At 53.8% G+C, this 24,642-nt stretch overlaps 2 protein-coding genes and 1 long non-coding RNA gene across 3 annotated transcripts; 1 reads left to right on the top strand and 2 right to left on the bottom strand.

The window, feature by feature from the left end:
* Positions 1 to 352: 352 nt before the first annotated feature.
* On the bottom strand, positions 353 to 2,406 carry FOXD2 (forkhead box D2). Its single transcript, XM_086716914.1, has one exon. The coding sequence runs from the start codon at positions 2,365 to 2,367 to the stop codon at positions 874 to 876; it is 1,494 nt and encodes a 497-aa protein (XP_086573040.1). The 5' UTR covers positions 2,368 to 2,406; the 3' UTR covers positions 353 to 873.
* A 397-nt stretch (positions 2,407 to 2,803) lies between these two features.
* Positions 2,804 to 19,777, top strand: LOC147577992 (uncharacterized). The gene is made up of 3 exons (XR_015254681.1): positions 2,804 to 3,732; positions 15,239 to 15,522; positions 19,007 to 19,777. It is a non-coding gene; the product is annotated as an uncharacterized LOC147577992 (long non-coding RNA).
* Positions 19,778 to 22,508: 2,731 nt separating this feature from the next.
* Positions 22,509 to 23,578, bottom strand: FOXE3 (forkhead box E3). The gene has a single exon (XM_086716913.1). The coding sequence runs from the start codon at positions 23,576 to 23,578 to the stop codon at positions 22,625 to 22,627; it is 954 nt and encodes a 317-aa protein (XP_086573039.1). The 3' UTR covers positions 22,509 to 22,624.
* Between the last annotated feature and the right edge of the window lie 1,064 nt (positions 23,579 to 24,642).

Below are 24,642 nucleotides of genomic sequence, written 5' to 3'. Positions count from 1 at the left end.
CTTGCCCACCCCACCCCCACCTCTCCAGTCCTTGACCCAGACCCTCCTCTCCCACCCCAACCTCATTGCCTTAGCTACAATAAATATCCCAGGGCCTGGGACAGAGCAGAATGCTGTGAGGGCTGCCGGCCCTGGATGGCTGGACCCAGCCGGCCATGGGAAAGGGGAAAAGTTCCTTCAAAAGCACCCCCCAACACAAAAGAGGGAGGATGTTCCTCAGCGCAGTGGGATCCAGAGCTTCTGCAGGGATTGTGGAGACCCCTCACTTAACCTCTCCGTTCAACTTTGCCTGTGTAGAAACTGCTTTAGGCTTCAGAGAAAATGAACTTCCTTGGAAAACAGCAAGAAAAAAAAAAGTTGAAATTTTCTTTTAAGCACAAAGCGGATAATAAGTGTCTTTAAATTATAATATTGGACAAGCAGGGCCTCAAAGTTGGGGAAGAAGTAAGGGAGAGGCAGAAAGGGAGACCTCTCTGTGCGCAGTTGGTGTTTCTGGCGGAATCCGCAGGGCCTGGGCAGACATCCCTCCGGGAAAGCATTCCTCCGGGGCCTCTGAGAGGCGCAGAGGCTGGGAAAAAGTGAAGGCTCCCCCCCACCCCCCGCCGCCCCTTTAACTGCTCAAATTGGAATGGGATCATGAATTGCGACTTCATCGCGTAGACCTGGGCCTCTCCCTGAGCGATGGAGCCCGCTTCGTCCCAACTATCGGCAAGATTCTGAGCATGGAGCCTGTTCCTGAAGTGCCAAGTCACGCGCGCCGACTCAAGGTCTGGAGACTCTTCATAAATAGACTCCCTGAGTTCCGCTGGGACCGCAGGAGCTCCCGGGAGAGGCTGAGGAGTGCGGGCCTAACTGGCCCTGAGCTCGACGTGGTCAGAAGTGGCAGCCACTGAGGCCGGCGACTTTGCTGGCAAACGGGGGCCCTGAGGACAGGAGCGCGTCCCCGGGATGCGAGAGGCGGATGTGGCCGGCCACGGGAGCTAGGGCTGGGGCAGTCAGCATGGCCAAGACCTGGGCTTGACCCCCAGGACCCGCCGCCGCCGCGAATGGCGATCCCGGGGAGCCCTCGCCTCCGCCCGGGGGTGCTGCCCCGCCGCCACCGTGGCCCATGATGTGGTCTATAGAGAAGGAAGGCCTCTGGCCGGCCGCGGCGCCCCCGCCGCCCGCACCACCACCCGCGTCCGTCTTGAGGCCCTGGCGCAGGAGGGCGGTGGACAGACCGGCCGCGGTGCCGGCTGCGGGAGGGCTCAGCGACGCAGGGTAGAAGGCTTTGGCACAGCCCAGCTCCGCGCCAAGGAAGGCGGGCAGGCCTGCGGGGCCAGGGCCCGACCCTGTGCCCGGGGCAGGCGCAGGGGCCGGAGCCGAGGCTGCGCCCGCGAACACCGAGGCCGTCGGAGGTCCGGGTGGAGGAGCAGCGGCGCGGCCCGGGGGTACCGACAGCTGACAGGGCGCGGCGGCGGCGGCGGCGAAAGCGAAGGCGTGCGGGTGTGGGTGCGGGTGCGGGGCTGGGCCCGGCGGGGGTGCGCCGTAGGCCGGGAGCGCCAAGCCGTAGCCGTAGCCGTAGGCGCCGTAAGCGGCAAAGCCCGGTAGGAAGGCGCCGGGGTCCCCCGCCGCCGCAGCCCCGCCACGCAACAGCAGCTCCGGATGAGGGTGCGTGTGTGGATGCGGCGGCGGTAGCGGCTGCCGCTTGAAGCGTTTGCGGCGCCGCAGGAAGCTGCCGTTGTCGAACATGTCGGCCGACTCTGGGTCCAGCGTCCAGTAGTTGCCTTTGCCCGGGTTGCCCGGCTCGCGGGGAATCTTGACGAAGCAGTCGTTCAGCGAGAGGTTGTGGCGGATGCTGTTCTGCCAAGCGGGGAACTTCTCCCGATAGTAGGGGAAGCGGCCGCTGATGAACTCGCAGATCTCGCTCAGCGTCAGGCGCTTCTTGGGGCTCTGCAGGATGGCCATGGTGATGAGCGCGATGTACGAATAGGGCGGCTTCACCAGCGGGCTCCGCGTCGCCGCGCCCCCCGACGGCGGTCCCGGCCCGGGCCCCGCCGCGCCCCGGGCCGCCGCCGCGCCTGGCCCGGGGCTTCCCGCTGCGGCGGCCGCCGCCCCCCGGGACGCTAAGGCTCGTGGCTCGCCGTCCGAGCAGCCGCCGGACTCCTCTTCGTCCTCTGCTGCGTCCGCCTCGGCTTCCTCCGGGGGAGGCTCGGGGCCGTGGGGGAGCACGTCCCGGGGGGCGCGGGGCCCGGAGCGGGCAGGGAGCTCCCCCCCACCGCTGCCGCCGCCGCCGCCCACCACGTCTATGTCTGCGTCGGCCTCGGACAGAGCGGCCGGGGAGCTCTCGGAGGACATGATCTCGCAGCAGCAGCTGCCCAGGGTCATGGTGCCGCCGCCGCCACCGCCGTTCTCCCGGCTCCGCTCCGGCCGCGGCTCGGGCTCCGCCGCGCTGCCTCTGGGGCGAGTGTGTTTTGCGCGCGGGCGGGGAGGGGGCGGGGGACTGAGGCGGGTAGGGAGGGGTGTCCCCAGCTCCGCAGCGCCCCCTCGTGGCCCAACTAGCCGCTCTCACCTCTCGGTGAGCACCCGACTGGCTGCTCCCTCCTCTGCCCCGGGAGCCCCAGCAGGGCGCCTGCACCCGGGTCGCGGGCGGAAGAAGCTGAGGCTTCCCCTGACCCCGGCCGGTCTCGGCCCCCGGTCCCTCCCGGGATGGGGGGTAGGGGGATTAGTCCCTCCCGCCTCGCGGCTGCCTAAGGCGGAAGAGCGCGAACCCGGGGCGGAGCTCTCCGAGCGGGGTGGGGCGGGACGGGAGGGGGCGGGCGGAGTGCCTCGGCGGAGGGGCCCGGCGGGAACCAACAGCCGCCGCGGCGGGAGCTGGCTCCGGTGGCGGGAGGCGGGTCTTTCCTTTCCCGCAGATCCCGCAAACGCTCCGCTCCCTGGAGCCGCTGCCTTCAGTGCGCTCAGACCCTGGATGTTAAGGTTCACGAGGGCGCCAGCTGGCGCCGGGAGAAGTAGCGACGCCCCCACCTATCTTCTTCCCAAGGCAGCGCCTGGGGGCCACCAAGACCGAAGCGCAGTTGGAGCGCGAGCCGGAGAAGCGCGGACGCAAGCTGCCAGCGCGGGGCCCGCCGGAGCCCGAGCGGCTTCCGGCCCAAAGGGAGACGCACTTGAGTGATCGCGAGGAGCAAACTTGGCGCTCTCGGCCCCGGGCCTCGGAGAGGTGAGAGATTCCGGCTGCGCTCCTCTCCTCCCTTCCAAGGCCGAGACCCCGCCACACATCCTCTTGCGGCGCCACGGGACTCCAGACGCGGGAGTGTGTGCGGGAAGACCCGGGAGCGCGTCGCCCGCCTGTCGGGCTCTCCCCGAAGCTTCTCTGCGGCGCTCTGGCCGCATTCCGGGAGCCCGGACCGAGCCATCGCTCTGAGTTTGCCTGTACTCCGCCCTTTTTCGTCTTTGTATCCGTTTGTCTTGGGCTCAGTGACTCTGTGTCTCTCGCCTTCAGTGAATCTCTGCCTCCGTTTCCAGTGGAAACCCTGCGTTTGTCTGGGTGTCTCTGGGGGTCGAGAATCCCTCGTTCAATTTCCCCCACCCCCCAGTCGCACTGCAGGGCTGCCCCCCCCCCTTTCTGGCCGGCCCCGGACCCTTAGGCTCTACGGACCAGCAGCAGGACCCCCACAGAGACCTTCCTCAATGAACCCTGACCTCAGCCCTGGGCCAGCGTTGCCTCATCTCTCAGGATCCTGTGCACACAAGGTTGGTCCTGTGCTCTTCTTCTCACCAGCCGGGTTTCTGCCCATCCCATTAAGTCTCTTTCTCCCCTGACCAGGAACCCAGCAACCAGTATCTCCAGCTCAGACTGGGCCCGTCTCAACCCGGGAGGGGGGGTGAGACAGAGGTGAGGGCACTGGTTGTGGGCAAGAACTGAGCTGATGGACGGGCTGCTGCCCCGCCAGCGCCGCGCAGTGGTCAAAGCTCCGGCATGCGAGGCCTGAGACCCAGCACCCTCAGCCTTTACAAGGCTGTATGACAATCAGCAAGCTGCTTCCCCTACCCAGCCTCAGTTTTCTCCTTTGCCTAGTAGTTCAGAGCAGGGACTCTGAAATTCGGCTGCTGGGATTCTGGTCCTGGCTTTATTATTTCCCAGCTCTGTCACCTTGGGTAAATTTCTTAAACTCTTTTCTATTTCTTCCCCTATAAAAGTGAGATTTAAAAGCACCTACCTCATGCTAATACCTAAAAGTAGCTATATCACTCTAGGCTACTTAGGAAGAGGGTATTGCGAGCACTTTGCAGACTCTTGGGGAGAGAGAAAGAAGGTGGGGGTGGGGTAGCCTCCCATCCTGATCCCAAGCTCTGGTCTAGCCTTCGACTGGGTTACCTCTGCTGGGATAACTGAGTTATCTAACCCTCTCGGGTCACTGCTGAAGTAGGTCCCCTGAAGATAAGTGCTGGGAGAAGGGTGGGGGCTGCAGCTTCTGCAGGCTGTATCTCAGCAGGGTTGATGTGAGAGTGAATACATTCTCTCTTTTATCTAAGTCTCCAGTCTATGGAATAATCTGGTGTAAATGTAACTCTCCCATTCCACGGATGTGGCAACAGAGGCCCAGAAGGAGGAAGGGACTCACCTAGGCTCCTACAAGATAGAGCAGGGCTGGGTGCTTGTCACTTAATCTTCATGATAGAGGTCTCCATCCTCCCGCGCCATCTGGCTAAGAGCAGAGGAGAGTGCAAGCAGGTCTGGCTGCTCTTATCCTGGGAGAGAAAGTCCTCGGATCCCCTCACAACCACACACCTCAGACCAAGGGGATCCACCTAGCGTGATGGGTGTACATAAACAGACTGTCTTTGGAGAGAAGAGAAGAGGGCCAGTCCTCAAACCATGGACAAGAAATTGGGCAGGGACTAGAGGCCTTGAGGGATTGGAATTTTCTAGGAGATAAGGCCCTCTAGGGGGGAAAAAAGGGGAAAAAAAAGATGAAGGGGCTTTGGAAAGAAATTTTTTGCATCAGCCTAAATAAGCTCATACCTAGGTTGCTAGAGTTAGCAGATTTATTTTATCTGGCAACCTACACATACCGTAAACTTATTACTTCATGGAGACTCTCCCACACTCACAGACACCCCACACTGTGTACCACATATCAGCTCCAGCCCAGCTCTCTCTGCTAGTATCTAAGAAAATAGAAAAATGACATTGGCATCGTCTTACTACATCTCACCTTCAGAATGTCTTCATTTCTAAAGTGGCAGGCATGAACCAGTAACTCCCTTCTTTGTCAGCACTCTCGGATTCCCCAGGCTCCAGCCTCCTGCCCAGCTTCAGGGTAAGACCGGCTGAGGCATTTGCTGCCCAGATATCCTGGGTTCTGATGGTCCAGGCAAAATTCTACCCAGCAGCTGCGGCTGCCACCCCAGCCTCTGCCTGGCCCTGCTGCTGAGACCCAGGTTGGGAAAAAGGGATACTGGACGCCTAGCCCCTATTCTGCAATGTGGGGGTGGAACATGATCTTAAGGAATCATCCGGACCCTTCAAGCCCACATACATTTTTACAGAAGTGGAAACAGGCTCAGGAGATCATGTGACTTGGCCAGGCTTTTAAAGCCCCTCACCCTACTCCCAGGGTTGGCTTGGACCCAAGTGTCAGGACTCTCAGGCCAGAGCTCCTTTACTTATCCAAATAAGTCTGCTTAGCCCCTGACCAAGCTCCACTCTTCCCTGGGGAGAGGTGTTTCTGGGAGTCGCTCATCCCTTCCAAGGTTCTAGTGTAAATCTAGAAGGGCCAATTTGTCTTGAGCAATGCCAGGAGTAGGTGAAAACTGGGGGCTGGGAGAAGGGCTACGGGACACATGGAATGCATTTAGTTTCCTGCACTTGTACCCTGGCACCAGCTTTCCCACAGTGGGCTCAGCTTCTTCTATGTCTTCTGGTGGTGTTCGCTATCTCTGGTGAGTCTGTCACTTCCTCTGGCGAAACCTGTGCTTCAGCCCCCATGCCTGAAGCCTTCAAGAAGCAGGAGGCCACAGGCTCTGTGGGTCTTGGTTACAGTATCACTAGTGGGGTCCTGCAGCCTCCTTTCTCTTCCTTACTATTTGGCCACCTCCCTCCAGCCGCCAAGAAACAACTGGAAGGAGGCGTTTGGGGGCACCCATTGCGGGGGGGGGGTGTTGGGGGAACGGGGGGGGGGGGGCAGGGTCCTCTCCAGAATGTTCAGACCGGGGAGTTGTTGCCTGTTTATCGTGATGAGTTGCTAGCTCTCGGTGGTGTCCCTCCGTTTATGGCCCCTCCCTTTCCTTCTCATGGTCGCTGTAACCGTGCTGTTCTCTGCCAGGGGAAAGCGAGAGCTATCAGATGGTTATGAGAGAGCGGCGCGGAGCTAGCAAGAGGCGGGGACGCTGCAAGGCCCGACCGCACGCGGCCTTGCCTCCTTGTGAGTTCTGCGAGCGGAGCACCGGGCCTGAGCCGGACAGGGGGACACCCCGCCCGCACACTTCTCTAATTTTATTCACAAACCTTGCCAGCCCAGGGGAAAGCGGCGAAACCTGCGCAGCCGCCCCAATTCCCCTTCCCCCATCCGGCTACAGCTCTGGGGCGAGACAGTTGTTGGGCCGAAGCCGGGACGTCTCTCGATCCCTTCTCCACCCGGATCTCCGCCTGCTCCAGAGCGATTGGCTTCCCCGGCCCGGGCGGGAGGCGGGAGACTCCAGATCCGGAGACCTGCAAGGACGAACGTCAGGCGGCGGGGCTCCCCCCCCACACAGGAGCCGGGCTCCGGGTCAGAGTTCAGAGAGAGGTCAGACCCACTGCTTGCACAGAAATGACCGAGCTCCCAGCGGGTGAGCCTTCACCGCCACCGACCACCTGCCCTGCCCGCCCGCTGTTGCCCACACCTCGCGTACCCTCCACTTCTCGGAGGAAACGTCTTTCTCTCCTTTCACCCTGCCTGGCCACGATCACCTCCCAGCACCCCTATCCTGGGACTTCGTAGTGGGGGGGGGGGCTCGCTTGAGCCCCCCCCCCCCCCCCCCTACGGCCTCAGCACCGCGCGGCGGATGAGACCTGAGCGAGCTGCGGAGCCTGCGGACTCTGGTTCGTGGGAAGAGGGTTGCGGGCCCAGGGTGAAAACAGCACGGCCCCGCAGCCGCCGGACCTGGGGCTCTGGCTTCCCGGCGACCGCATTGCCACAGGCTTCCCCCTCGCCTGAGAGACACGCAGCTGGGGGCAGGGGTCAAGGGGACGCTTCCAGGTGTGTCAGAGCGTCAGCCTCAGGGGTAAGTGCCCCTACTATCTAAGTGCGTCCTGGGTTTCTGGGCCCGGGGGTCTGTTTTTCTGTCCGCGTGTGTGTGCCCCTCCGGACGGTGGTGGCTCTGTGTCCGACCGGCGCCTGTCCCGAGTGCTATCCTGCCATCCGCACGATTGAGGGGACTGCCCTGGAAGCCTTGCGATCCAGGCCCACAGCTCTACCCCAGAGCCCGAAGCGGCGCGACCTCGTGGGAATTGCGAACCCACCACCCCAGGCCCACCGCGTGACCCTGGCGGGGAAGGAGGATGTGTGGGTGCAAACCTGGGTACGGGTTTGGGACTACAGCCGGGAGAGAAAGGAGAGCGTACGGTCACGGCGCTGCAGAGAGCCAGGAGACTAGCGGCGGCCTCCTGCCCACCCCATTGCACGTCAGCCGCTGGAGCAGCAAGACCTCGGACCCGGACGCAATTCGGCAGCCCTGAAGTGGGGCAAGACTGGAGGGAAGGGAGGTGGGGGCCCAGCCGCCCGAACCCGGTGACCGACGCAACGCACACGCACACACGCCGTCGCCTTTAGCCTTTCGGAGGCCCAGGTAGCGTAGCTGGTGAGACCGTAAGTCCCTGGGTGGTTGGAGACATGATGCTGGTTGCCTGACCTCTCTGGAGCCCGTGTGGAGCCGCGTAAGCCCCACAGAAACAGAGCGAGGAGACCAGAGGGAGTCTCGGCCTTGCCCAGTAGATGCAGGTGACGGATTCCTGGGGAACAGCGACCTCTGGAGGAGCGGCGCGTCCACACAGAGAGTCAGGAACTGGACGACCAGGTCTAGGACCAAAGCGCCCTTTCTCCACCCCACCCCTTTGGCAAAGTCATCCAGAGACTCATAACCTCCGGACTCCTCTTTGCGCATGCTTGTGTCCCTTCCCAACCTGTACTTATACTTCAAAGCCTTGCTCAAATCCTGCTTCCTCCAGAAAGAAGCCCTCTGGAGAGCCCAAAGCATCTTGCTCTCTTTCTGCTCTGAGCTCCTCAGAACTGAAAGCCTGAACCCTTGACTCCAGCGCTCGCACACCGCGCTGCACAGCCGACCTGCTTCCTGCCTCGCCCTTCCCCAAAAGACCGTTAATCCATATACTCCACCCACCCTTTGCATTGCACGCTGGGTGTGCTGTTTTTCTTTCCCTCCAGTAAATAAAGACTGAAGTCATTTATCCCAAAATTGGACTGTAGGTTTTCAAAGTTCATTTCCAAGAGGGGGAAATTGAGACCCAGAGGGAGGGCTGGCTTGCGCAAGGTCACACAGCAAATTGGTAGCAGAGGCGGAACTAGATCCCTAACCTCTCACTTCCCAAGCCAAGAGCCCTCTCCACTTCACCTGGATGTGGGGAAGGGCTTATGTTGAGGGGTGAGGACTGGTTGGGGGGGGGTTGACATAGGAGAGGGGAAATACAGGCCAAATGGGGTGTGGGAGTGGTCACTGCTCCAGGGTGGGGCAGGAAGGAAGAAGGAGCAGAGCTGCCCTGGAAAGTCAGACTCCCTTTCCTCAACCCTAGCCCAGATCAAGCTACTTTGAAGGGCCCTAACAAATTTCAGGGGTTGGCTAAGTGTCACACATCAGGAGGTGAATGGGCTGGAAGCTGGGCACAGCCTCGAATTAAGCAACTACCACACTCCCCTCTGTCCTGGGAAGGGAGGGGGAGCCAAGAAACCCCTGCTGCTAATGCACACCCAGGGGGTGCTGCTGAGACCTCAGAGCTCCAGGAGGAGGCCATCTAGTGCTTGCAATTAATAAGTTAAAGGAGAAGCTAGGAGGGTGAATTTCATGCAATTTCCATATGGCCCCAGTAATTACTGCCCCAAACCTGCTCATCTGTCTGCACAGGTTACCAGGCTGCCTGGCCCCAGCCCGCTTGTCCAGCCTCCCCTGCAACCCCTGCACTCCACTCACAACTGCTCTCCCTTTCTCACGTCTCTGCCTTTGCATGAGGCTCACTCCTGCCTGACTCAGTCCTCCTAACCCTCTACCCGTTTCAAATGTCAGGCTTCATGCGATGCTTCCCCGGACAACATCTCACACTGGCCAGGCTCTGAGGGGCTCCTGCCCGTGTGCCTCCAAAGCACTTAGCTCCCTCCATTGTCATGACTGGTTTTCGGGTCTGTCACCCCCTGTAGACTGTGAGCTCCTTGAGAATGCTCCTTATGTTGCCTTCATCCTCGCTCTTGCTCCTCTACAAAGTGGGGATGATAATTACCTACCTCATAGAGTTGTTGTGAGCATCAAATGAAATAATGCATATAAAGCACTCAGCCCAGTGCCTGAAACTTTGAAAGAGCTCATTAAATGTTCCTCATCGTTCTCAATCACTCTGCCTCCTGCCAGGGACAAAACTGAACACATAGTAGGTATTCAGTGGATGTTAGACATGTGGATATAGGACTGAACGAGTGAATGAACGAATGGCATGACGTATTTCTCCCTCTTGTCTGGGACTCCCCAGAAAGATAGATGACATCACCAATGTGTTCTCTGAAGACAATATGTGTTCTCTGAAGACAGACATGTTTCTCCTCCATCAGTCCCCACTGAAGGGATAACATGTCCCCCCTATGAGAGATAGTTTTTCCATGGTCCCTGACCCCAGCACTCATTGGATTTCTCTCTCGTGTTCTCTGCCTCACTTTCCTTCTTTTAAAAATGTTGTGACCACTAGAACCAGCCAAATCCTGCCAAAATCTTCCAGGGGTTCCCCATTGCTTGTAAGACAAAATTCAATCTCCTTACCATGATGAACTGAACACATTCACAGTTTTTGGATGTCCCAGCTCTCTGCTGGGTAAGACTTCCCCTCCCATAGTCCCCTGATGGGACTGTCCAATCTCTGTGTCCCTCACACTTACTTCCAAGAGCAGACAGACAACCCAGCGTGATCAACCATAGCATTGCAGATTCAAGGCCCAGTGGCTGGTCTATGCAGGAGTAAGTGACCTAAGCCGAGCTGGTCATTCCTTCAACAAGATTTGACAAATGGACTCTGGGATTGCAGGATGTGGAGATTCTGGGGCTCTGGGATTTTTGGGCTCTGGGACTGCAGGATATGGAGAGTCTGGGGCTCCGGGATATATGGGCTCTGGGACTGCAGGAGGCGTGCTTCTCCTTTCGTACCAGAAGGTCACATGGAGAATGCTGTTTGACACTGAAGCCTGTACACAGAGGGAAACAGCCTAAAGAGAGAGACAGCTTAACACCAGTGCCGAGTCCCCTGGCTCTGCCTGAAACTAGAACCCTTCGACTTTCCAGACATTCTTTTTTTTTTTTTTTTTTAATTTACATCCAAATTACTTAGCATATAGTGCAACAATGATTTCAGGAGTAGATTCCTTAGTGCTCCTTACCCATTTAGCCCATCCCACCTGCCACAACCCCTCCAGTAACCCTTGTTTGTTCTCCATATTTAAGAGTCTCTTATGTTTTATCCCCCTCCCTGTTTTTATATTCTTTTTATTTTCCTTCCCTTATGTTCATCTGTTTTGTCTCTTAAAGTCCTCCTATGAGTGAAGTCATATGATATTTGTCTTTCTCTGACTAATTTCACTTAGCATAATACCCTCCAGTTCCATCCACGTAGTTGCAAATGGCAAGATTTCATTCTCTTTGATTGCCAAGTAATACTCCATTGTATAAACATACCACCTCTTCCATCCATTCATCCATCGATGGACATTTGGGCTCTTTCCATATTTTGGCTATTGTTGATAGTGCTGCTATAAACATGGGGGTGCATGTGTCCCTTCGAAACAGCACACCTGTATCCCATGGATAAATGCCTAGTAGTGCAATTGCTGGGTCATAGGGTAGTTCTATTTTGAGTGTTTTGAGGAACCTCCATACTGTTTTCCAGAGTGGCTGCACCAGCTTGCATTCCCACCAACAATGCAAAAGAGATCATCTTTCTCCACATCCTCGCCCACATCCGTTGTTGCCTGAGTTGTTAATGTTAGCCATTCTGACAGGTGTAAAGTGGTATCTCATTGTGGTTTTGGTTTGTATTTCCCTGATGATGAGTGATGTTGAGCGTTTTTTCATGTTCGACTTTCCAGACATTCTACTGATATTCTCCCTTTTCTTAAGCTAAGTTTAACGAGGTTCTGCTAGTTTGAGTTGAATTTCACAAACAGCAGAACCACAAGAGAAAAGAATCCTGGTTCCCTGAAACCTTTGAGGTACCACACCACCCTGAACCACCCGCACAGACTTATGTGAAAAGAAAACACATTTCAATATTGGTTAAGCCACTGTTCTGGAAGTTTCTTTGCAGGGGGCAGGGTGGAGTCTGTTACTCACAGCTGAACTTAACCCTAATTAATACAGGAGGGGATGGGAAGATGCCCAAGGACACAAAGGACCAGTCTAGGGTCATTAGCCTGGAGAATAAAGGGCCCAGGGTTGACACAGTCCCTATCTTCAAATCTCTACAACGTTGACCTGGAGCACAGAAACCCAGGCAAAAGAGAGCCTGAAGGTTGTCAGGAGACTCAATATCCATGACTCCAATGGAAGAAAAGCATTCCAATAGGGCTGTCCCTCAGAGGTGTGATAGGCTACATTGATGGTGGCGAGCTCCCCATCGCTGGAAATGTGTGAGCAGAGGCTGGGTAATCACTAGATAGGAATGTTGGGGTAGTTTTTTTTGTTTGTTTTTTTTTTTTTTTTAGTTTATTCACTTATTTTTAAAGAAAGAGAGCATTAGCATGAGCCGGGGAGGAGCAGAGAGAGAGGAGAGAGAGAATCTAGAGCCGGCTCCAAGCTGTTAGTGTAGAGCCCTACACGGGTCGTAGAAACCATGAGATCATGACCTGAGCTGACATGAAGAGTCAGACACTTAACAGACTGAGCCACCCAGGTGCCCTTCACTGGATAGGAATCTTAGAGGCATCTAGGTACAGCAGATGGACTACAAGTCAGAGAGGGGTTCAAATTATGTCCCCACCTCGTAGTTGTCTCAAACAAATAACCTTCCAAAGCCAGTTTCCTCATTTGTGAAGGATCCAGATAGCTGGGTTGGAGACAGAAACCAAGAAAATTCTCTAGCCTGCCACCTCACAGGGACTCCTGATACCTAGTACTATAGCTGGAGCCAACTATGGGTCAGATTGCCTCCGTGAGGATCCTGGCTGGCCTCTCCAACCTTCACATTGTTGAGGATGCTTGCTCCAACCTTCTAGCCGAATGCATCTCCCCCTGATATGTTCTTGTGACTAGGGAGGAGCAGTGGAGCCTGAGTCGAGGGGCCTGAGATCTACTCTCATCCCTGTGCCTGCCTTCCTGTATAATCTCAAACATGCCTCTGCCCCTCCCAGGTCCTCTGTTTCCTTATCCTTATCCACATGTAAGAAGTGCATCCCCTGTTTTGAACAGTCTGGTTCAAGAATCAGGGCTCTTAACTACCATGCCCTACGTACAATTCCAAACATGAGTGATTGCCATCCACAGCAGTAATAATAACCCTGTTTCTGCATGGTCTTGACCTGCCCAGGCTCCTGCTCATCCTGATCTAGGTCAGCCAGAATGGTGCTATCTGCTACAGGAGCTGACATCACAGGTTTGGGCCAACCCAGACATTCCCAGGCTGCTGAGGGCCTTGTTTTACAAAGTGGAGTTTGACTCCCCCTTAGTCACATGGATGCCTCTCACAGGGAGTCTGCTGCTGGATCTTCCCTCATCCACTTCTCCCACAAAGCTGGGGCCGCTCCCGATGAAATGGGAAATCCAAGGCCGAAGAGGAACGCTGCCCTGTGATGAGAAGAAGGGAATCACAATTGGAGACAGGGGATGGCAGAGAAGGGGAGATGGCAGCATTTGGCAGGAGGCCTGAGGCCTGAACAGTAGAGGTCCGAAGAGCGAGCTTCCTACACCTGCCACTGATGCCCAGGGTCTGGGGACTGGAAAGGAGAAGGAGCCTATTACTCTGGACATATTGATGGCCAGGGCACAGACCCCGCCTAGAGTGGAGGTGGCAAGTGCCTAGTCTTCCCAGATCCAGAGCAAAACATCTAGTGAGGGGCCCTAGTGAGAGATTCTGACGGGAAGATCACTGGGGAGAGGACAGTCCTAAGAAAGTGGAATTCTGACCACAGTCACCAAGGGGCCCTTTGAGAAATAAAAGTGGACAGTTACCAAAAGAGCCAGTGTGGTCACAGGGAGCTTGGTGTCCTGACAAGGACTGCGTGGAAATGCACTTCCAGAAATTTCTCCTGCAAATACACCCGCACACCTGATATATGTATAAAGGCCTCATTGCAACTGGTTTGGGAATGCCAAAAGCTTGGAAACAATGTAAATGTCCATTGATAGGAGGACAAATAGTGGCACATCTATATGAGGAAATAGTATACTGTGTAAAATAGAATAAAGAAGCCCTTTATCTGTTGATCTGGAAAGACCCCAAGGTATATTATTGAGTGAAAAAAATTCAAGATACTCAACAGGGTAAACATTATGCTTCCCATTTTGTTTTTTTTTTTAAGGAGAAAATAATGTATATTTGTTTTGGTTTGTATATACAACAAAAATAGCTAAGAGGATGAATAAAAAACTAATAACTGATTATCTGTTGGGGCAAATAAATGACAAAAATGGAAGGGAGACTTTTCACCGAATACTTTCTTTTTATAATTTTAAAGCCAAGTAAATTTATAGCCTATTTGACAATTGAATAAATACTTTCAAGCAAACAATGGAATCATCCTAATGAATAAGGCTAAGTATGTAGAACGTGTGAATAGAAAAAGTGTAACTATGTGCTAAACACTTCCTGTGGGCCCCAACCTGAAAATATGGTTGGTGGCTAATGTTGAAGGCAGGGACATAGAAGCCCAATCTAGTGGATGCCTTCGGGCTCTGGCCTGTCGCCCATCAGGCAGGGAAGTAGGTGAGTCGGCTCGCTAGGACCCCAAACTTTCTACCTTACCCTTTTGCTCTTCTCTTCCCCATCCCTCTGTCTCTTCCTCCTGTCTTGGACCCACCTAAATTGCTTTGGAAGTAGTCAGACTTTTTCAGTCTGCCCGGCTGGACAGGGATTAGGATGGAGGAAAGGGGGTTTTATAGAAACCGGAATAGCAGACCTTCTCCTTTCCTTCAAGACCCCAAACCAGAGCTCACCTCCTCCAGGAAGACTTCCTTGTGAAGCCCGCCAAGCCCTAGCCCCTACACAATTCAGGGAGCCAGTCTGAGGCTTAAGATCTGATGCTCAAGCAGGATGGAGCCCTCTTGTCTCTACTTCTCCTCCACTGCCCAAACCTCAAGCCCAGCCTCCAGACAAGGGGTATTTCAGGACAAGGCCCTGCATGCCCAGCCTGGTGAGGCTGCCCAATGAGCGAGGCAGGGTAGAATATCCTCATCCACCATCACAGTGACGTTAGCAGTTACAAAAGCCATCTCATCCAGGGTGCCTGGGTGGCTTAGTTGGTTAAGCGTCTGACTTCAGCTCAGGTCATGATCTCACAGTTTGTGAGTTCGAGCCCTGCGTTGCGCTCTGTGCTGACAGCTCGGAGCCTGGAGTCTGATTCTGTGTCTCAGATTCTGTGACTCCCTCTCTCTGCCCCTTCCCTGCTCATTCTCTGTCTCTCAAAAATGAGTAAACATTTAAAAAGCTTTTTTAAAAAAACAAAAGCCATCTCACCCTGGCAGAGAGGGCAGGGCACATTCTCCCTTTTTCAGAGGAGAGTGAGGCTGAGCAGAGGTTCTAACTGGTGAGTGACCAAGGTGACCTACAAGCCCCCTCATCTTGTCAGCACGCTACACACTATATTGTCTCCCACCTATATTTGACACCTCTGAGGCAGGGGCAGTATCTGGTTCGTGTGAGTCCTCAGCTGGGGAGGAGCACACAGTCATGGGGCTTGGAGAGCATTGAGAATCACTGTGAAAGACAGAGAAAAGAAAGGGGTTGCCTGAGTGCTTGACCAGACCTCAGATTTCTTGACCTCAGCTCAGCACACTTTCCTCTGTTTCTCTCTCACAGAGTAGATCAATTCTTGGCAGCTGGGACTGCCTACCATAACCCCATTCCAAGCCCCCCTACAACGGGGCAGCTACCAAGAGCTGCCAAGAAGAATGGAGGAGGACGGGAGACCTGGGAGCGCTTCCAAGGAGAGGTGGTAACTGCAGCTAGTTTTCCTCTTCCACACTAAGCAACTGGGTTCCCCACTGGAGCAAGTGACTTCCAGCCACCAGAAGCAACTCCCAGCCCAAAACAGCATCCAAATGCATCCTGGCTTCCTTCCCTGGATTTCCTGCTCCAATCAGGTACATAAAAGGTGGCCAATAGGTGGCGCTCTTGTCTCCACCAAATTGATGAGGGGAGAGGGAGGGAGGACAGGAGCACAGGGAAAGGGGTCAGAGAGAATGGAGCTCAGAAGGGAAGGAAGTAGAAAACTGAAAGACAAAGGAGACTAAAACTTGTCACTTGGGTTGGAAGATACCTTTCCAGATCAGGACCGTGGAGGGGCGTGGTGGAAAATAGGGTGAATAGAAGAATTGGGGGGGGGGGGGTTGAGCCCAGTTTCCACTTGCACTTGCCTCTTCCTCAGAGGCAGAGAATGACTTTGGAGTCAGGTGTACCAGAGTCAAGTTCTAAGCTTCGCCCAGGTGAGTCACTTAACCTTTATGAGCCCCAATTTCATATCCTGTAAATTGGAGCTGATAATTCCAGTAATGCCACCCTGCATTCCAGGAATAAACTGTGTTTGATCGTGCATTTTTTTGTAATACACCACTAGATTCGACTTGCTGCTATTTCATTGAGTTACTTTGCATCTGCTTTCAGATGCGAGGACGGCTATATTTTGCATTTTCACCCCTTCTTTATCAGGCTTCGACAACGTATTAAATAGAATCGGAATGTCTTCCATTTCTTCAGTGTTCTAGAACAATTTATATAAACTGGAAAAATGGGTTTCTTGATAGTTTGACAGAATTCATGGGTAAAATCAGCTAGTCTAGGTGCTCTCTGGTGGGAGCAATGGAGGGACAGTTTCTGACAGTGTTTTCCATTTCTTCTGTACTAATCGGTGTGTTGAGATTAGTCACTCCTCAAATCAGTCAAGCCAGACCAGGTTGTGTGCCAGTCAACTGACCACCCCAAGCTTTCCGGGTCGGCATGAGGCTATGATTAAATGGGAAAGTTTGGGGGCGCCTGGGTGGCGCAGTCGGTTGAGCGTCCGACTTTAGCCAGGTCACGATCTCGCGGTCCGTGAGTTCGAGCCCCGCGTCAGGCTCTGGGCTGATGGCTCGGAGCCTGGAGCCTGTTTCCGATTCTGTGTCTCTCTCTCTTTCTGCCCCTCCCCCGTTCATGCTCTGTCTCTCTCTGTCCCAAAAATAAATAAAAAACGTTGAAAAAAAAAATTAAAAAAAAAAAATAAATGGGAAAGTTTGTAACCTCTGTGGAATAGAAAGATTTTAGCCAAATGGTTGATCATTTCTATACCTTTGTATACCTGCTTCCCTCCATTGCTACTGCTACCTCCACCAAGCTACCATCCTTCTCTGCCTGGATACCGCAGTAACCTTTTCATTGGTCTCCCCACCCCAACCCACCCCAGATCCTCTCTAATAGATATTTAGAGCTATGAAATTTCCTCTGAGCACAGGTTTGACTACATCCTATGGATTAATATGTACTCTTCTCACCTTTATTAATTTATACATAGTAATTTTCCTCTGACCTGAGAGTTATTTAGATAAGCATTTTTTAATGTTTATTTATTTTTGAGAGAGCAACAGAGCATGAGTGGGGGAGGGGCAGAGAGAGAGAGGGAAACACAGAATCCAAAGCAGGCTCTAGGCTCTGAGCTATCAGCACAGGGCCTGATTCGGGGCTTGAACTCATGAACCACGAGATCATGACCTGAGCTGAAGTTGGACGCTCAACTAAGCCACCCAGGCTCCCCTAGATAAGCATTTTTTAATTTTCAAGGACTTAATTCAAAATGTGGCCAAGAACATATTCTTATACATGTAGGAATTTATGAACATTTTTTGAATGTTGTGTTTTCATTTCACATTCACATAAACACATTCATATAAGCATATAATTGACCACTTCCATGACCTCCTGATATAAATATCAGAGACCTGATATTTAGAGTCTTCATTTACATTTGTTGTTTGTTTTACTTTTATTTTTTTATGTTTGTTTATCTTGAGAGAGAGAGAGAGAGAGAGAGCATGCATGAGCGGAGGAGGGGCAGAGAGAGAGGGAAAGAGAATCCCAAGCAGGCTCTGCACTGTTAGCACAGAGTGCAACACAGGGCTTGATCTCGGGAACTACCGAGATCATGACCTGAGCTGAAATCAAAAGTTGGACACTTACCTGGCTGAACCACCCAGGCACCCCAAGTAATACTACTTTAATCTTGAGATAAGGCAAAAAAAATAATGTAGACTTTATAAGTAAATGCTGTGTTTGGGCCAGTTGGTGGCATGGCCTGCCATATGAAGGAATGCTTGTACTTCATTCAAAAGAAAACAATGGTGGGTGAATTTAGGCATCGTGGCTCAAGCCATAGCAAACCCAAAAGACTGTGATGGAGCGCTCAAGGCCACAATTATGGTGCAAGTGATTTATTTAACTTCAGCAAAACAATATCTTTTTTACATTTGATTAATGTTATGAATATGAATTTTTATCTTGTAGCTCTGTTTGAACTTAACTTGTGAATTAAATTTTTGTTTTATAGTTGCATACAAGATACAAGTCTAAGAATTTTATATCTGCACATACTAAATGATATTATAATAAAAAGTTAAGATTGGGGTGCCTGGGTGGTCCAGTCGGTTGAACATCCTGTTCTTGATTTCAGCTCAGATCATGACCTCATAGTTCATGGGATCAAGCCCCAAGATGGGCTCTGCACTGAGAGCAGGAAAGACTGCTTGGGATTTTCTCTTTCTCCCTCTCTCTCTGCCCCTCCCCCGTTCACGTGCGCGCTTGCGTGTGTGTGTGTGTGTGTGTGTGTGTGTGTGTGTGTGTGCACACGTGCGCGCACTCTCTCCCTCAAAATAAATAAATAAACTTTAAAAAAAGTTAAGGTCTAGGTCAATACTGGGGGTCCACAGAATTTTTTTTGTTTAAAAAAGACTACTTTGGCCTCCTGTATCTTTCAAAATCCTCCCCAACCTCATACTTCCAGGATCTCCCAAACAGGTACTTCACATGGGCTTAAAACCAACCAAGTCACTAATAGTAGAGGGTTTTCCATGTTGTACATTTTTCCCTCTGCCTTCCCAAGTGAAGCCCAAGGCCCTGAAAATTGCACGAAGGAGCCTCTCTGTTGATCTGCTTACCTATGTCCCTTCCAAGGATGTCACTTTTCTATGTACCCAATGTTCCCCCTGTCAGGGTGAGGTTGGCCACTTCTTGAACTGGGTCTAACAGACTGTCTAACCAGCTCAGCACCATCCTGGGCCCAAAGCCATCCATCCAGTGTTCCAAGTCTCCCTAGGTTAGGAAGCAACCCCCTCAGCTCACCTATATATTCCTATCAGGAACTCAGAACTGTCCCCTGCCTTATCTTCCTGCCAAAACAGGCACCCCTCATTTCCATAACTTTGAGCCACCATCCCAGCTTCCCCATACATAGTGCATGCTGAACCCATAAAACAATTTCCCGTTCCCCTCCTCCTCAGCCTCCCCAAATAAGACTCTACAAAGGTAGAGCTTTGGGCCAACCATTTCATTGTCAAAGTGCACACTTAGCTTCCCGTACTAAAATAATTATCTTAATTTCAGATGTGCAAAATTTCTCCCACAATTTACCTCAACTGAAACAAAGAAATAAACCAAGAAAAAAGACGAGGTGGAATCCAGGAAGCAGAGAATCCAGCGCTGGACAGAAGTGGAGGGAATTTCAAGGAATCCCAAGGATAACACTGATGAGAAATTTCAGGTCCACATCTGTGCAGCAGACATGGAGAGCAGTCAGCTCATACTGGATCTGGAAGACAGAGAACTCTAAGAGAAATACTCCCAGGAAAGGAAGAATACAACCACCAACAGCAATGACAGACTTCCTGATAAGTTTGACCTCATGAAAAAGTATACCCCAATGCTTTCGGAAAATACAGGAAGATTTAGCCATAGGGACAAAGAAAGCCAGGCAAATGAAAAAATAAGGCATTGACTCCAGGAAAAGTTAAAAGTTGCACCAAAAAAAAAAAAAATTTGTAGTCATGATGCACTAGCAGCTTATCTGAGAACAATATTCATATGGTAACAGAATGTAAATGCTAAAAGCTGATGGTTTGGGCAGGGATGGAAAGAAATAATGATTTTAGAGGTAAATTATTATTATGATAGGAAATTAATCATTACTGTTTCAAGAGAACAGAAATGTGGAAGTATATTCCAAAAGAGACAAACAGGAATTGAAAGTAAATGCTTCTAGGGAACAAAACAGGGATCCTGACAGTAGGCAAGGCACTCTCATAGGCCTTTGCTATTTGACTTGTTAGATTATATGCTTGTTTCAATTTAATAAAAACAAAAATTAAGTGTCAAAAATGTGTCTTCAGATTAAAGATAGGTTCTAGTTTTCTACAAGGATGAAGGGGGGAGTATTTGCTTAAGGTTCCTAAAGGCTCTATTCAGATTATTTTCCCCTAAAAGGGGGAAGAGAGAATCATATTGAAATCTTACTTCTAGATAAGTGGTTGGCGCTTGTAAAGACAAGAGTTGAATTAGGGCTTTTGTTTTTGTTTGTTCAACATCTACCAAGGTGTCAAAATTCTTAGGGCATTCTATGACATGTAGCATATTCTGTGAGGGCATAAACAGATTCTGTATTGGCCTCAGAGCCCAGCACAGGGCCCGGCACATAGCAAACCTGACACTGTTGAATAAAGGAAAATTAAAGAGGCATTTAAAAAATCTCTCTGATTTTCCAGTTTAGTAGTGACCTTTCTAGTATTTCTGGACAGACATTTCCCACCTTGTCGTCAGAGTCCCAAGATCCCAGAGTTCCAAGACAGAGAACTGTAGGACAGTGACGAGAATGGAAATCAGAGCTCACAAGGTACTTCCTGTTTCAATAGACTGAGAAAGGTTCTCCTCTCCTCTGGAAAGTTTTTGGATTTGGAAGGATTTTATCAAGAGGTGCTCTGAGGCAGGAGGAAGAGCTGTAACATCATTTGAAACAGAAGAAAGTTTATATTTTGATGTTTATGGAACTCTACTCCTTAGAGAAGAGACTGGCTGGATCTTTGCTACCTGCTGGACTCCAGGGAGGGGCGATTTTCTCATGTGACAAATGGGGAAATAGCCCCCACCTCCACCTCTTTTGCCTCTTTTGCAAGTCACTGCAAGGACTGCAAGTAGGAATGGATAAGAAGTTGCCAAAGTACTGTCAGCCCAGTCATTATTCAGTAAGCTAGGCACAACATCGTGTCAGTCAGTCAGTCAGTCAGTCAACAAGCATTAAGTGAAGGGCTCCTATGCTTCAGGCAGCTTAGGTCTGACTCTTCCTCAAAGGGGTTAATAGCTAAAGGAGGGTGTCTATTCGGGGCATTTCATACCAGACAGTCATTACCCAGTGTCCTACCACCAAAGAGGGCCTTCCCTGCCTTCTCATATTTCCTGCCCTTTCTCCCCTATGAGCTGCCGAGTCTCCACCCTCACCCTCCAGCACCACTCCAGAGCTTTAAATCCTTGTCACTAAGAGGTGCATCAGGCACATCCAACATCCATCATGCAAGTCACATGCACCCTGAACTTGACACATGATCCCCTTCCCCGACCCCCAATCCAGGTCCCACTAGACTGGCAGTCCTGGGGCAGGGGAGCTTGGAAAAGCCTGATGCTTACCATTTGGGTCAGCACCAGGGAGCAGGACAGGGTCAAAGGCCAACTCCCTCAAACTGCAGCTTCTGAGTCTCTCCTCTGAGCTGCCCTGTCCGTGGTGCTGGGGACAGTCGGTAACCAGCTCAGGTAGCAGCTGCCCCAGCTTAAATCTAGCAGGGTAGGTACAACAGGGGGCATAGATGATGATGCAGAGTCCAGCTCCAGAAGTTCGGTGGGGGAACGTGTGGTTCATGGTCCCCCTCCTTAAAGTTGGGAGGTTTAGCCCTTTAAATCTAGCCCCCAGTCTTGATTCAGTGCCTTTCCTTCAGAGTACCGTGCATCCTAATCACCTGGAGATTTTGTCAAAATGCAGAATCTGATGATTCAGTGGGTCTGAGGTGGAGCCTGAGATTCTGCACTTCTACCAAGCTCCCAAGTGACGTTGAAGGTCCGTGGACCATAGTTGGAGAGCAAGGCTCTACAGCATTTATCTCATTTCTCTGAGGACTGATGGGTAATGTGTCTCCCCCACAGATCCATAAGCTCCATTAGGCAGGGATCTCACTCATTTGCTTAATGATGTATTTCCATTGCCTGAACAGTGCTTGGCACATTCTAGAAGAGCTTGTTAGAGAAGTGGCCAATGCTCCTTTATCCATGGGAGCTGGGAATAATCCCACACAGCAGACAAACTCACTAGCCAAATACAGCCATGCGCACACCCTCTCATCTGGCCCAGCCTCTGGGACGCAGCAAGTGGTGGCATTTTACTAGGCCCACTGTGTGCACAGCTATGGCTTAATCACATCCTAGTCCTGCTTCATGAACTTTTGCCTGATAACGGACCAGGCGCTCACCCTGTGGCAACCCAAGACCCTGAATGAAACTCACCCCCTATCTCACCCCCAAACCACTCCCCCAAGTCACCAGCCAGCACACCGAGCCCAGAAGAAGATTTTTTCTTTCTTTTTAATCAAACCAACTTTAATTAAAAAAATAATAACCCAATAAGCCCTATGTTTTCCAAATGGTGGGGCAGCCCACTAACCCCCCTTTCAGTCAGGAGCCCCTGGTAAGGCTTGTTCAGAAATCTCGAAGAACTGTCCTCCCGGACTGAAATAGACAGGTGTGTCTGTGCAGAAGGGGCGCTCTCTCCCAGTTTAAAAAAAAAAAAAAAATTGCAGACAGGTAAGTGGGGGTGGGGGCAAACTTGTGGGGAAATGGAGGCAAGACAGCAATGGAGTCATGAACCCAGAAGTCTGACCTCGAATGTGTTGTGAAAACTCGAGGGAAGGCGGAAGAAGTTAGCAGCCAGTCGAGGAGGCGGCTTCACAGCGAAAGTCTGGCTTCCGAAGGCTCGGGGCTCCCTCGCTGGTGGCGCTCCAGCTCTGGGACTTGGGACCCGATCCAGCGCCGGGGGAGCGCCCCGAGGGGGCTCACAGGTGGGAATGGGGTGGGGGCGGCCAGGTGTCACAGGCGCGCTCCGTCCCCGAGGCGCGCGCCGAGCCGAGCCGAGCCGAGCCGAGCCGGGCAGGACGGGGCGCGCAGGGCGGGGCTGGCCGCCGCGGAGGCTCACAGGTAGCGCTCGAGCCCGGGCGCGTAGCCCGGCTGCCTCAGGTAGGCCTCCCCGGGGCCGAGCGGGCCGAGCGCGGCGGCGGGCCCGGCCAGGGCCAGCAGGGGCTCGGCGGGGAGCGGGCCGGGGCCGGGGCCGGGGCGCGGCGCGGGCAGCCCCAGGCGCTCGGGGGCGGGCGTGTAGAGCGGCGGGGAGGCGGCGGCCGGGCAGGGCGGGAAGGCGGCGCCGGCGTCGGGCGCGGCGCAGCAGGGCGGCTCGGGGGCGCCCAGCCCCGCCAGCTCGGGCTGCAGGTTCACCAGGCTGTCGACGCTGAAGAGGCGCGCGGGAGGCGCGGGCCCGGGCGCGGCGGGGGGCGGCGGCGCGAGCAGCGCGGGCCCGGGCGCGGGCGCGTAGGGCGCGTAGGGGAAGGGCGGCGGGCCGGCGGCGGGCAGCGCGGGCAGCTCGGCCCGCTTGAAGCGCTTGCGGCGCCGCAGGAAGCTGCCGTTGTCGAACATGTCGGCGGCCGCGGGGTCCAGCGTCCAGTAGTTGCCCTTGCCCGGGTTGCCCGGCTCGCGCGGGACCTTGACGAAGCAGTCGTTGAGCGTCAGGTTGTGGCGGATGCTGTTCTGCCACTTGCGCGGGCTGTCGCGGTAGAAGGCGAAGCGCTCGGTGATGAAGCGGTAGATGGCGGCCAGCGTGAGGCGGCGGCCCGGGGCGTGCGCCAGCGCCATGGCGATGAGCGCGATGTACGAGTAGGGCGGCTTCCCGCGCTGCAGGGGCCGCCGCCGCCGCCGCCCCGGGCCGGGCGCGGGGGCGGGCTCCGGCTCCCCGCGGCCCGCGGCCGCCTCCTCGGGCTCCGGCCCCGGCTCGGCCGCGGCGAGCGGCGACGGCGGCGGCCCCGACGGCGCGACCGCGGGCAGGGCCGGGAAGCCCGAGAACGCGGCCGGCGGCTCCATGTCGCTGCGCCCAGTCATCGGGATGCGGCCGCCCCTGCCCGCGCTGCTCGGAGAGAGCAGGGGCCGCCGACCCGCCTTATATGGATGCGGCCCCCCTCCCTCGTCCTCCCCCTCCCCAGCCTGGGGAGAGAGCTCCGATCTTCCCCGCCGGACAGCGCCTCCTCCCTGATTTGCTTCCCCAATCCCCTTAATAGGCTCACAGCCACCCCCCCCCCCTCCCGCCACCTACATGTCGCCCTTCCCTTGGTCTCGTCCCTTTGGGTCAGTCCTTCTGGACTCAGCCTCATCCCTTCCCCATGTCCACTGGGTCAGTGCGGTCCTGGTCCTGGCCCCGTCGCCCTTTCCACCTGTCCCTCGACCCCCTCCTCTTTGGGTCTCCTCAGTGCTAATCACCAATCCACCCATTCAGTGCTCTTTGGGGCCCCTTCCCCATCAGCTCCTCCTGGTCCTGCCTCTTCATCATTCTCTCCTAGCCTCCTCTGGGTCCTTCCTACCCCAGCTGGGGCAGAAATGAGAGCCACCCAGGATCACCTTGCCAGCCTTCTGTGTCCTGACACCATGCTGGTCTTGGACATTAAAAGGGTAGAGTGGGGGGGGGGGGAGGGGGTTGGCAGAGAGAGAAGGCCAGCTTTGTTTGGGAGGAGGATGTCTGGTGGTTCCAGGGTCACCATCTCCTCTCTCTGCTACCTCCTGCACACCCCTGCCCTGTCCAAGACATTTGTGAGCATCCTTTGAAAAAACAAAATCCTGAAAGGTGATCCAGCTAGCACATTTGGGGACCAGAGGACTGGCTGCTTTAAATCAAGGGCCCCCAGGGGCACCCGGGTGCTGTAGTCAGTTGATCTCCGACCTCAGCCCAGGTCATGATCTCATGGTTTGTGAGTTAGAGCCCTGCATAGGGCTCTGTGCTGACAGCTCAGAGCCTGCAGCCTGCTTCGGATTCTGTGTCTCCCTCTCTCTCAGCCCCTCCCCAGCTCGTGCTCCGTGTGTGTGTCTCTCTCCCTCTCAAAAATAAATAAATATTAAAAAAGAATTTAAATCAAGGGGTCCCAGAAAGTCCATAACATAAGAGTTGCCTTTCT

Source organism: Puma concolor, chromosome C1, assembly GCF_028749965.1.
Source record: "Puma concolor isolate L17-30 chromosome C1, mPumCon1.1.hap2, whole genome shotgun sequence".
Taxonomy (NCBI): domain Eukaryota; kingdom Metazoa; phylum Chordata; class Mammalia; order Carnivora; family Felidae; genus Puma; species Puma concolor.
The sequence above is the reverse complement of the archived record's forward strand: the minus strand, read 5'-3'. Positions and strand labels throughout refer to the sequence as shown.

What these genes read in the sequence shown, in the direction of transcription:
- FOXE3 (XM_086716913.1), bottom strand. Translation starts at nt 23,578, where the DNA reads ATGACTGGGCGCAGCGACATGGAGCCGCCGGCCGCGTTCTCGGGCTTC.
- FOXD2 (XM_086716914.1), bottom strand. Translation starts at nt 2,367, where the DNA reads ATGACCCTGGGCAGCTGCTGCTGCGAGATCATGTCCTCCGAGAGCTCC.